This window comes from Strigops habroptila, chromosome W (genome assembly GCF_004027225.2).
Source record: "Strigops habroptila isolate Jane chromosome W, bStrHab1.2.pri, whole genome shotgun sequence".
In the NCBI taxonomy this organism is placed as follows: Eukaryota; Metazoa; Chordata; class Aves; order Psittaciformes; family Psittacidae; genus Strigops; species Strigops habroptila.
Window position 1 is genome coordinate 25,903,008 of NC_044301.2, and position 14,167 is coordinate 25,917,174.

The 14,167-nt window shown below is 38.6% G+C and overlaps 1 protein-coding gene across 1 annotated transcript in view; it reads right to left on the reverse strand.

The window, feature by feature from the left end:
- Positions 1–14,167, reverse strand: part of LOC115618937 (nuclear factor of activated T-cells, cytoplasmic 3-like) — an 87,202-nt gene that overhangs the window by 62,926 nt on the left and 10,109 nt on the right. The window contains exon 2 of the mRNA XM_030510902.1: positions 8,617–9,748. Within this exon, the coding sequence (XP_030366762.1) occupies positions 8,617–9,748 (1,132 nt within the window). The remainder of the gene's footprint in view (positions 1–8,616; positions 9,749–14,167) is intronic.

The window sequence follows — 14,167 nt, forward strand, 5'->3', positions numbered from 1 at the left end:
GAGTAGCTATTGTGCTTGTCACTGGGGTTGGTGTAGCTGCTGTATTTGAAGTTGGAGTAGCTGCGTTGTCTGTTGCTTTGCCATCAAGTCCAGAGACATTTTTTTCCCTTTGAAGGTGCTGGATAGTGTTGAGCAGGGCTCTGTAGGCATAGGCCAAGCCCCAGCACGTTGCCATGATTTGTCCCTCTCTGGTATAACCAGGACGACAGCACACCTCATTTAAGTGTTTTACTAGTTTTTCCAGATGTTGCACTACTTCAGGGGTGAAGTTCCAAAGCACTGGAGGGGCCCACTGGCCTAGATACTTGCCCATACTATCCCACACACCCTGCCACTCATGACTGTCCAGCCTCAGGGAAAATCTCTTGGTGGTCTTCCTATATCATCGTCTAACCCTAGACCAGATTTGAACCCTATACTGCTTAACTTTCGAGATCAGACAAAATAGAGTGTTCCCAGGGCAGGATGGCCATGGGTAAAACACACTCCGTATGTGTGCCAACATGCTGATCCCCAGCACAATCAGCAGGCAGGTCTCAAGGGTCTTCAAAGGCCAACCAAAACCTTCAGAACTCTCAAATGCTGTTGCAAATAGGCTGGTGGGGGAACAGGGGGTGAAAGGGAATGCCTCCTTCGTAGGTTGACCCCCCGAGGTGAAAAAAAAAAAAAAAAAAATGCAATGGCTAAAATATTTCATTATATACCTGCCAAAGTATAGAGGTGATGGCCACACCGGAAGCACAAACCGGACCAGTTTCATGATCAATGAGTCTATTGTATTACAAGTCATTACCATGAAGTACAGTGAAACAAGAACCTTAGCCCAGGCCCCCCAGCCAATAAACACTAAAACAGCAAATAGTGGCTGTAAGTAAGGTACAACATGCTGAAACTCTGAGATCAAGCGCAACAACTCTGAGAGCCAAATAGTCACCATTGTGACAAGTAGTAACGAGTGCTTGCCACAAATATGATTAGACACACTCTGGTCAGATCTGTCGTTATCTCAACCCTTCGTGCCCCACGTTGGGCGCCACAAAGGACTGTCGTGGTTTAAGCCCAGCCCGTAACTCGGAACCACGCAGCCATTCGCTCACTCCCCCCCTTCTTCCTCCCCCCGCTCCTAGAGGGATGGGGAGAAGAATCGGAAGAATGTAACTCCCACGGCTTGAGATAAGAGCAGTCCCGTAACTAAGGTGTAACATAAAACCACTATTGCTACCACCAATGATAATAACGATAAGGGAAATAACAAGGGGAGAGGATACAATTGCTCACCACCCGCCAACCAATACCCAGCCCGACCTGAGCAGTGATCTCAGCCTTCCAGGTAACTCCCCCCGGTTTATATAGTGGGCATGACGTGCTGTGGTATGGAATACCCCTTTGGCTAGTTTGGGTCAGGTGTCCTGTCTCTGCTTCCTCCCGGCTTCCCCTCCTCCCTGGCAGAGCATGAGACTGAGAAAGTCCTTGGTCGGAGTAAATATTACTTAGCAGCAACTAAAACCATCGGTGTTATCAGTGTTGTTCCCAGGCTTAAAGTTAAAAAACACAGCACTGCACCAGCTACTAAGAAGGAGAAAAATGACTGCTATAGCTGAACCCAGGACAAGCTCAAAGGTCCCATATTAAACACTGCCTGAATTTCTCTGGATCCATTAATGGAGTGTGAACATTACAGCAATAGCCTAGCTTATTAAAAATCTAAGAGATTGAAAGTTCTCTTGCTTGTCTCATTTAAGTGGTTATTTATCTTCAAAGTCAGCAATTTGCAAATATTTTCACTTTCAAGTTTTTCTAACATATCATAGCTGGTGTTATTTCTATTCATCAAAATAAGTACTTAGCAGACTAAGCTTGCCTACAGTCCACTCACATTGAAAGATTTAGTCTTCTTAAAATTAAGACCAAAGTCCCAATAGTTATGTTAAAAACAGAACCTAATTCTGTTCCTCTCTATTCCCTGACTTCCAAGAGGAATCGTAGAATAGTTAGGGTTGGAAAGGACCTTAAGAGCATCTAGTTCCAACCCCCCTGCCATGGGTAGGGACACCTCACCCTAGACCATGTTGCCCAAGGCTCTGTCCAACCTGGCCTTGAACACTGCCAGGGATGAAGCATTCACAACTTCATTGGGCAACCCATTCCAGTGCCTCACCACCCTCACTGTAAAGAACTTCTTCCATATATCTAATCTAAACTTCCCCTGTTTAAGTTTGAAGCCATTACCCCTTGTCTTATCGCTACAGTCCCTGATGAAGAGTCCCTCTCCAGCATCCTTGTAGGCCCCCTTCAGATATTGCAAGGCTGTTAGAGGTCTCCACACAGCTTCTCTTCTCCAGGCTGAACAGCCCCAACTTCCTCAGCCTGTCTTCATATGGGAGGTGCTCCAGCCCCCTTATCGTCCTCTTGGCCCTCCTCTGGACTTGCTTCAACAGCTCCATGACACCAGAACTGCACACAGTACTCCAAGTGGGGTCTCAGATAAGAGAAGCAACTTTTCCAAGTATTTGGCCGTCTACCACTATATCTAAACTACTTCTTTTCTGTCAGAGTAAGCAATGTTGCTGGCAATCCTAGTTTCCAGCAGTAACCACCAGATAATTGCAGATAACATACTCTCAAGTTGCCATTAAGTGTCCATCGCTAAAGAGATTCCTGGACTGTGGATACATCTGTCAAAGCCTATTTGTTCATCACCACTGGAACAAATAAACTACTTGATATCCCATCACTTCTCAGTGCTCTAGATTAAATTTGTGATGCAGCAGTCTGAAGACAAACATCAATTTATACAGTAGTTTTTAAAATCAATGTCTAAGTGTCTAAGAATTCCATGAGGGAAGACACGGTAAAAGAAACTAGGTTTTATTTCAAAATTTTTTAGCATTACTGAATATTGCCTGATTATCTACCAGACACAGAAACGCCATCTGTTCCTATCAAATACTTCAGGGGTTAAAGAAAGAAAGAAAAAAAAAAAAATGAACTATTCCTTAAATTTACTACCCTGCAAAGTGCCTATTTGCTTGAGACACAAAGTAGATTCTATCTACTTTACATAACCTGAAACTTACTGTTCCACTAGCCATTCATATTTAAAGCAAACAAACCAACAAGCCTAAAGGCAAAAATAACAGATTCCATAATTTTCAATTGCATCATCATTGACCACTCTTCTGACAAAATGCCCCATGTTACCTACATCAGTGCTGGCCAGGTCTGTGATGGTTGTTAAGTCCAGAATACCCCAACCATGGTTGTTAACATCATAAATGTTGCTGGTCTCTTATGAATTGTACTTTTAGTCACAAGTCCTCACCAAAGGCATTATATTATATTGATCACTCAGTAGAGGTTTCTGGATCATCCCTATATTCTTTTTATTCCCCTTGATCAAGTTTGTAAAACAGACTTTCTCACAGGAGCTATATATCTTGTAACTGAGAACATTAACTTCTGTAAAACAAGTATATATATATCACTTCAAAATACTATTTGCTACTCATCTTCCTCATACAGCAACTTTGTACTTGAGAAGGCTGACTGGAAACTAAATAAGAAAATGTTGATAAAAGGGATCAGTCTTGAAGAGCTTCCCAATATTACATGGGTCCATTAATATTTATGAAATAGGTACTAAATAGAAATTTCACAAAGTTTCAAAGACTTAAGGACACACTTAAGATAATTCACATGAGCATACTAACCCCCTTCAGATGGTGCCTCAGTGTGAGCCAGCAGATCAAATTTAGATATTTGAATATGAACACGCTCTAGAATAAACACTTTCTCTGGTATTCTTATAGACTATTTAGACTGACATAGGCGATCTAAGAAAGTGAACTTGAAGCATCTGTTTCCCTTCCAACAGCCAATACAGAATTTGGGAAAGGAGTGAAAGAAAAAGAGAATCCGATTAATAAAAGAATCTGAAATAACTATATGTGAAAGCCCAGAAATACGTCTCAAAGAGATTTAGTGAGAAACAAACACACACCTTGATTTTTTTCTGTGAGTAAAACTCAAGCTCTAATAGTAGATGTGCAAGACAGTTGTAAAATCAGCATCTTAATGAAATGTTGGGGTAACAAGCAAATGGGGAGGTCACATCTACCATCACTACATCAAGATACCCAAAAGAAAGAGATTTTCCAAGTGGAGGGGAGGGAAACATGAGACACACAGATATAGCCATTTCTTATCCATCATCCTGGGGGGAGGCTTAAATAACAGTAAAAAGAGTAACTATGCAATAAATAAAATTATAAAATAACTTCAATGCTGAATATTCTGTAAAATTACCAATTTAATCTGCCACCAAAGGAGTGCTCATCTGCCCAGGTGTGTGTGTGTATATATATATATATATATTCCTAGATACAGGACACACTACCTAGTTCCTTTTTCCCTATTTGAAAGGAATTGTTGCAGCACTGGTTCTGTCCATCCTCACTCATCTAGACTTACCTTTGACAAGGAAGCAGAAGTGCGACTCGGCACATAATACACACTTTTCATATGCTACACGCTGTCAGATTATGGGTTTCTGTGACCAAATAACAAGCTGTCAACTAACAAAATTGTTTGGATGGCATCTGAAATACTATTAAAAAGCTCAAAAGCACATTCCGCAATTTTAAATGTTGCTAAGTATTGCACACTTACTGAACACAGAAGAAAGGAAAACATGGTCGGGACTTGATAGCTGAACTAGATCACAAACCTTCAGCCAGCATTCAGAGAAGAAGATGCTATCCACACACTTCACACTGTGTCACATGGGAGGCAAGTTACCCCCACTTCTACCAGGGGTCAGGTTATTGCTGCTGAGTGTGCATACTGCTTGATCAATACTCCAGTTTACTTCATGCACTACTTTGGGCTCGACAATACAATCAAGACATTTTAAAAAGTGTATTAACCTTAATATACATTTTAATTTATATAACAATTAATATACTGCTATATAAAATACGTAATAAATAAATTGCAATTAATATCTAACTATGACAACTGAGGTAGTCACTTCTGGCAACTGCCATAAACTATTTAAGAAACAGTGGATCTTCTTGCATTTTATTTTTATTCATAAAACATAAGAGTCAACTTAGCTCCCCTACTTTATAAGCATCAAATTATAAAATATTATATGGCAGAAAGAAATATTTTAACATACTGAAGATGCATACCTTCATAGCACCTGTGGAACAGGCTACAACTACTAAGTAATTCAACATTTCACTGAGGATACAGCTGCCAGTGCAGCCATTTCTGCTAATTCAATAGTCAGACTACATTTTTGGCAGCAAATGTATACAGCTTAATAATTTTATTTAGCTTACTTGTGAATAGGTGTAAGTCTTTATTGTCTTCTGCCTGTTTGCCCATTTTATATTTAGAGTTCTTCAGTGCCGACTTTAAATAAATTCTGACATTTAAAAAAATATTTTTACTTCTTAATGAAAACAGTAAAATTGATTTTTATTCAGTTCTGCTCAGTTCTCCCCACTACAAGAGGAAGCAAACTTAACTGAATATCTATTTTTGTAACTATTTTAGTCATCCCACAGAAGGACCATAGATCCACACCCCATCTTGCCACATGCCTATATGTTCATGTGCTTTTACCCTTCAGTACTGCTCACCTTTAACAAACTATGTTAGCCTGTGAGCTGACAAAAATGCCAAGTTCAGACTGCTGAGTATCTTACATAATTATAATACAATTCAAACCCACACAATTAAAAAAAAAAATAAAAAAACAGTTGTTGTTTTAGTTAGAATTCAAAGATTCTAGCAACAGGCTGAACGCTTTTTATTAAGAGATGAGCAGACTGCAACAGAATTAAAGAAAACCCAAAAAACAACTTCAAGGGGGCTGGAGCACCTCCCATATGGAGACAGGATGAGGAAGTCAGGGCTGTTCAGCATAGAGAAGAGAAGGCTGTGTGGAGACCTCATAGCAGCCTTCCAGTATCTGAAGGGGGCCTACAAGGATGCTGGAGAAGGACTCTTCATTAGGGACTGTAATGATAGGACATGGGGTAACAGGTTCAAACTTAAACAGGGGAAGTTTAGGGTAGATATAAGGAAGAAGTTCTTTACAGTGAGGGTGGTGAGGCACTGGAATGGGTTGCCCAAAAGAAATGGGAAATGCTCCATCCCTGGCAGTGTTCAAGGCCAGGTTGGACGGAGTCTTGGGCGACACGGTTTAGTGTGTGGTGTCCCTACCCACGGCAGGGGGGTTGGAACTAGATGCTCTTAAGGTCCTTTCCAACCCTAACTATTCTATGATTCTATGACAGTAAATGTATCTGTCAACACAGTAGTTTCAGATCTAATAAAACAGAATTTTCCATCTAGCAGTTTTGAGTCTTTACTGTTAAACGTCATGTTCATAAACAGATATGTGGAAGGACATTAAATAAAAATAAAATAAAAAAAAAACTACCCCAAAAAAAAACAAACCAAAAAACCCAACACACAGGAATATATTCAGCAGTAAAACTAAAATGTTCATTGTTACAAATCAAACGGACACTGAAATCTGTACCCATTAGAATCTACCCTTCAGGAAGCTCTTAAAGCTATTATTCACTTGTTTTAAGAATATTTTGCTGTACCTTGAAAGTATTGGTTTATATCTCTCCCATTTGTGTTCATAACTTCCTTCTCAGGTACTCAATAGTAAAAATTACAGCTGAATTTTTTCCATTATTTCTTTGCCTAAAGCACACTTGGAAAGGGTCAGCTATAGCAATCTTTACAAGATGACTGAGTGCTTCTATATTCCACAAGATGGACACCCCTGAGAATATTCATGTACTCAGAGAATGGGAACAGGTATTCTAAAACATTTTTTCAACAGGCTTGTTCATCTGGAAATAATACATCAAGACGTTAAAATGATGCAAGAATGATATCTGAATTTGGAAAAAGCCACTAGAAATGGAAATTACATAAAAACTAGCATGTTGCCACAAAAGCCAGCATGCACTTTTCAACAAGTTGTGCTTTTGAGGGAGGTCCCCAAAAAGAACACCTCTTCAGTAAGCTTGGCTTACAGGGCAATAGTTAATTCCAGATTTCTTCTAAGAATTTAAAACTCTGAGACAGGAGGAGGAAAAAAAAAAAAAAAAAAAAAAAAGACAAAAACAAAACACCCACACAAAACCACACCCACACCCCCCAAAAAACAAACAACAAAAAACAAACAAACCAACCACACAACCAAATACCAAACCAAAATCCCCCAACCTCCTATAGGGCATCTCTGCAGCATGGTCAGAAACAGTTCTTTATTTTGCTTCACTTACTTTGGGGGAGGAGGTAGTGGAATTTTAAAACCATTAATATTTTCTGAGCCAGTCTTTCTAAAATTAAAAATACAGAATGAAAACAAGCACTTTGCAAGGATGACTTTGCAATGAGAACATTATATTTTGTCATTAACTTTCAGTATTTAAGCTTTGCCTTTTTCAAATTAAAGTATGTATGTGGAGGATCCTACCCTATCCCCTGGCCCCCACTTTAAGAAAGAGGAATTGCTTCATCCACTACATCCTTGAAGAGCAAATCTTAAGCACTGCCTGTGGACAGAATGACACTATTTTAATCAAAGTTATTTAAAAATCAATACAGAACAGCATGGAAGCACTGACATTTAAACCTATAATATAGCTTTTATACAGATAATTGCGCTTTACAGACATTAATCAAATTAACTTTCTTACAAAATGTCCACATAAAATATGCCTGCAGCTCCCAGTACCTCCCTACCCCTTATTTTTAAAAACTAGTAAAGCAAGGAAAAGGTTCAGGAATCAAATAGATAACTTGAGCGAGTAATCATAGCATCCATCCATCCAACAGCAATGCTGCTTAAGGAGTTCTCATTTCTACTCCACCCACTGCTATATAGTTGGAAAGATCAACAGAACTGTTCCATCTAAAAGGTAACAGAATGGGAAGGAGGGTGAATTTTCCCCCCAGAGTGAACTAGTTCCCTCTTCTGAACCTCCACAAATCCTCCTGCTAGCACATGACAGGACTACAAAAGGAAAAGAGCTAGTTAACTCAGCACCACGATGGTGGAAATACCCTTGGAACTACAGCCCAGCAATCAATTCTTTCTGGATGATTTTCAGTATGGCATGCAAATTTTTTTCTCTATTCTATTTCTAGAATTCTATCAGCCCAAAGAAGCAAGTAAAACCAAAAGCAAATAAACTCCCCACTTCTTCTGTAGTTTCACAGTTTTGCAAACTCATGTATTTCTTTAGCTATACTAAAAATGTTAACTGCTCAGATGGAACAGCAAAGAGTGCACAAAATCTGCAGACATTTGATTCAGCTGGGCTCTGTGCATGTATGCAAGCAAACTATCTTTAAATAAAACTAATCTGATGTTACAATGCATCTACTGTATTCTTAAAAGAAGAAAAAGATGAGTGTTTGGTGTCTCAACTTGGTTTCCCTAATTAGATCATCTACCTGCCTAGAAGTTTTCTTTAAGAAGTCTTAATGCATCACTGAAATACAAGCACATTTACATGTCTATTTAAGATGCACAGGAGGGGACAAATGGGAGGGAAGGACTTTCTAATCACTTACCGAAATATAGGAGTATGACCAGGCTTTGGTTTGTTCCAAGTAAAGTGTGAAGGAACAGAAAGAAATTGGTCTCCAGGCAAATCTTTTTTCAAGGTGTGCTGAGATCCAGAGCAGTCATCTACTGCAGTTTCAAGGGATGATGGTAAGTTACCCTGTTCTTCAGGACAGATATCTATTTTTCCAGATAAAGTGACAGTCTGATCCTCTGAGGTCTTTCTTGTTTTTAGAGGAATATCAGTCTCTGTACAACACTGAAATGGTGAAAGGCCAGAATTAAGGCCTTGTATGTTATGGATGGAAGTGTTTAGCCAGGTGTCTTCTGTTATGCTTCCTCTGGGAGAATGGCCAGGTGATGGAGTTGGAGAATGGTGAGGAGAGAGAGAACCAGCATAGCAAATCTCAGCACTGGAGTGTCGTCGCTTCCCACAGGGGGATGTAGGTCTTGATGAGGGCCTTGATGTTGGTCTAGGATTTAGCCAATTTTCATCTGTAATACTAGTTCTAGGAGAATGACAGGGAGACTGTCTAGGTGACAAGGCATGCCCAAATCCATAAGGCTGCTGCCAAGATTCATCCCTGAGGCCTCTTGGAGAACCACCAGGGGATGCCAAAGGAGAGCCCAGGGTAATTTGAGCAGCTGCTTCATTTAGCTCTGAGTCTACATCATCATAAATGTGGGAAATGGATTCACAAGAGGAAGCATCTGAAAACCAACTTTTGGATGAAATGCTGCTGGCAGGACTTGGACTAAGGGATGATTCCCTATACGATGGTTCAAGAGGAAGATAGAGATGGTCCCGTGAAGGCCTTTCCATATACTCATTTTCTGTGCCATTTGTGTGCAATTCATCTTCATTGGCTTCAATCCCTTGATGACAGTTAGGTGAAATAGATGTAATTTGAATACTAGGGCACTCAAAGGGTTTGGGTCCACCTAGTGGATTATATTTGGATTCTGGTACCTCACAAGTTCCTTCATAGTTCTTATGACTCTGAAGTCTTGTTGGTAGTGAAAGAGGAGAGAAATGAGACTGCAATGCATGGCGAGGAATACAAATTGGCTGATTTACAGAGGATGATGGTTGGTCTACATTAAAGATGTCTATGGATGCACAGTCATCTGACTCAAGATCTGAAAACAACATTAACAACAAAAAAAAAAATAAAAAAAGAACAGAGTCAGAATGCAATACTTGTAAAAATGCTTGTAAAAATGTTTCCCAGGTATGGTCTGTTTTCAACATTCTAGGCATTTCCCATCACATTAGCCACACAAAATAAAGCTAATGCTTGATTTTAAAATTTCCCCAGCCATATTTACAGCTGAATATGACTACAGCATAGTTTTGTGTCATAAATCTTGTTTTCAACCAGATTCCACAGTTTATACACATCTTCAGTGATTGAAAATATAATATACTCAGAAAATGGGTTTAAAATCTTGAAAGTATCTAAGCTGGAACACTCAATTCAAACTTTCTATATCAAAACTACATTCCATTCATAAACATTTTTAATCATAATCTATTAAAAATTAATATTTTGGACATGAACCATACTATGATACTTTCTGCAAGCCCACTAGGCAATACTTAAAGGAGATAAAAGCACCAGAATTTAACACCAGAAAGCATCTTACAGTGACTCAAACTTCAATGAAGACTACAAACAACTAAAAACATTCAAAAGAGACCTAACAAAGATTATTATTAAAGATATTACGAAGAATCTTACTCCAAAGATCTTTTTTTGTTGCTTAGAAACTCTCAAGTGCCCATCCCACAGAATATAATTTTTCAAGTGCAGTTTCACGAAGTTTGAGCACGAGTTGTTCGGGGGGGGGACCCAAACACAACCAAAACAAAAACCCCAAAAATATTATCAGATCTCACTAACTTATCCAGAACACAGGAAATATTCCAAAGAAAAACAAGCAATTGAGAGGGAGGAGGGAGTGCAAGTCCAGTTAATGCAATCAGTTTTGTCTCACAGAACCAAAGCAGATTTTCTTGCCCCACTTCTCAATATTGAATTAACTGCCAGTATTAGACATTTGTCTGAAACAAGAGTAGAAAACACAGCTTTTATTTTGTAATCAGTATACTTCCACTCGTGTTTCTTTCCCCTTGTAAAATAGAGTCTTCCCCCTATAATTATAAAAAGTAAGTATGCAGGAGACCTCTGGTAGTTCACTAGTTTATCATCTCTTGGCAGATTAAATTAAATGTTCTTGGACCATCCCCATTAGACACTGAAACTAGCCTCAAAATCTGGTAACAATATTGTCTCTACAACCCAAGTAATATATTTTAATGCCAAATCACTTTGAGAGCTTTTGACCCATCACTAAAATTTAACTTCTTCATTAAAATTATACAGTTTCTAGTGTTTTGCGTGTGGAGTCTTACTTTTTAAAGGGGGTTTTTTTTCAGCATTAGGGGAATACTATGCAGAAGCATAAATGTTTCTGCAAACTAAAATGCTCCTGTGTCAAATATGACAATGAGACACCACATCCATACAATTATTTTCCATAAACCCAGACTGAATGGCATTAATTGTATCTCTGGGTATTAGCTCTTTTTTTCTTTTTAAAATGGTTTTTATTCTGAGTATCTGTAGAATATTAATACTTGGTTTGAAATAAGTCCAGTCTCCCTCACAATCAGTTAAAATATCCAGACAGGAAGCCATGTATTTTAGGTCTTCCATAACAAAAACAAACAAACAAACAAAAAAAAAAAACCAAACAAAAAAATAAATTTAGTATGTTGATGAAGTCATTCTATTATCAGTTTCACTAATAGCAATCAGCTTAAAATTAACAAAGCAAAACAGCATCTCCTCAGAGACAACAAGGGAGCATTTTCAAATGGAGAGAAATCATATTATTACCAAGGAAAGGACTATGTTCCTCAGACTTTAAAAAGAATTTAAATAAAAATTTGATGAAGGCTCATGGGCAGGGAGCAGCTCTATTAGTAATTTACCTATTAAAGGAGACATAAAATTGCATTCAAGACTAGTACTAAGTTTTATAAGCAATGTGTGATTTCATATATATTACATAGTCATATATAACAGTTATCCATATTATTATATAATTAACTACTATTATGTATTATGAGCACCAAAAAATCAGTATAGGTTAATTTCTAAATATGCGTACTCTAAAAGGATCAGGATACTCAGGAAGGACTCTTGTGTATCGTACAAATAATTAATACAACCTCACTACATTGAACACCATCAAAACTGCATTCCCCTATCCTTTCACTAGGATAACAAATATATTTTTTTAAAACTTTAATTGGGAGTCTTTCTTTTTGACATTTCCCATCACAAAACATGAAATGCAGATAGCAGGCAGTTACAGGTTTTCCACATCTATCAGTGTATTTGTGTGCAAGATCACAGATGTCCTTGTTTCCTAACTCATTATTAGTATTAGAAGTGTAGATGTAATGGATGGAAACCTAGCTGAGAGTTGATTCCCTCTCATGACTGAGACACATAACAAAGTATCTTGTTTACCACAGTGTATTCAGTAGAGTATATATGTTTATGTTCATTGTGACTGTTTATCTGAAAGAGAAAGGCAGGAAAACATAGGTGTGCAGCTGTTCTATGACCTTCATACTTGGCTGCGCTGGGGCACCTGGCCAATGCTCTCAGAGTGGACAATGGTGAGATCATGAGAAACTGCACGGGCCCACAAGTAAACAAGTTGAGATCTGGCATAAAGCCAGTTGTTTTGATAAGGGTATAAAAGCAGGACCCTCTTGTGGCCATGGGAGAAGCCTCACCTATGGGTGGACACACCACGTAGGAATTTTCCCAATTACCTGGGACTCCTGGCATCGGCTGCAACAGGGCTTCCCAGCTGGAAGTGTGGCCCTGGATGATGATTCAGTGGTATTTGGCAATGTATTTCTTCTTAATCTCTGTTCTCTCTATACAGTAATGATTTAATGCATTGCTAACTTTCTTTGGTACTTTACTTATATACCTATATCTCTGATTTGCTTTATTATACTTATTCACTATAGAGAGAGAGATATTTACCTAATTCACATTAGTGTGCTTGCTTAATAAACTCTGCATATTATACAGCTAGTGTGTGGTCACTTTGTGGCATACCCTGTCTATCGGCAGAACAGTAGGTCAAGGGATGAAAAAGGTAACCCTAATAACAACAATTATCCAGCTAAAACTTAGAAATAAAATGGTTATAGGTACCAAAAAATTGAAATAATAATAAAAATCTTATAGGAAAACAACAGTTGGATAACTGTGCATAACCATTAACCGCCATTAATGGCTTCTGGAACAGTACCAGCACATTGTTTGTGCTTAAACTCTCACTGTTGCAGAGTCCTACTTTGCATGCATCAATATTCAAGAAATCTTAAAATACTTAAGACAATTTGTCCACTTTCAATTTCACTGGGATTTACAAAACGCAGATGTACATTCAAAATTTAAGTTTCACAGAGCTGAGGTGGAGAGGTCAGACTAGCACAGAATTATCAACACCAGCTGGGAAGAGCTAGGGAAGAGGTGGAGAAGGCAGGAGAGCACTCTTCTGACTCAGGCTTCTTTGGTCCCTCTCCACGACAAACAATGTCTAATGAGTTTGGCGCCATGCTCTTCCATTACCCTTCCCCAGCAGCACACGCTCAAAAAACAGGCAGCTAGAAACCTAGGGTAAGAACTATGCATCTAACGAACACCAAATCCCAAAAGCATGCTTAAGACTGTGGAAACAATATATTTGGAAGTCTAAATCACGTGAACCATTTTTAGACACAATCATTAAACAGGTAGATTTATTTGAGTTTGTACACACAACCCCCACCCCCCCCTTACAGTCATGTGTTAAAATAACCTGTTAGTTGATCATACAAAGGAAAACACTAACTACTATGACCTTTACAAATCATGTCATTAATTCTACTAGACCATTTACCAATAATTATTTTTGCCCTTTTAAACACTGCAGAGAGAATCCAATCTGGAAGAGCACTAAAATTTGAAGGAATTGGTAAACATACAAAGATGAATGTAACTTGGGAGAAAGAAATGAGAAAAAGGGAAAGGAAAAAAAAGACCACCAAAAAAACCCAACCCCAACCTAGCTGATAACCCTTAAGACAGAAAGGAGTGAGAATGGCTCAAAAAAAAATCCAACACAGGTCTTCAAGAAAGCAGAGAGTAAACAAATTCAGGCAAGTCTCACGATAAGCAAGGCAAAAAAAGTTATGGAGAAGCCAAAGGGGAAAAAAATTGAGTTATGGAAATCTGGTTACTTAATAGGAGAACCATTACATCCAAACAATCCTACTGGGTGAGCAAAGGAAGACATGGAGTTGGCCAAGTCATGAGGCCTTTACTGCCCATAAAATATAAGAAACATTCAAGAAACAGATACTAGGTCAGATTACTAAGGCAGAGCATAAAAACTACCGCAAGCACACAACAAAATACAAAGACCAAGAGAAGCAGTGCCATTCACATCAAAAGCCTGCCACGACTCTGAAAAGGCAGGTGT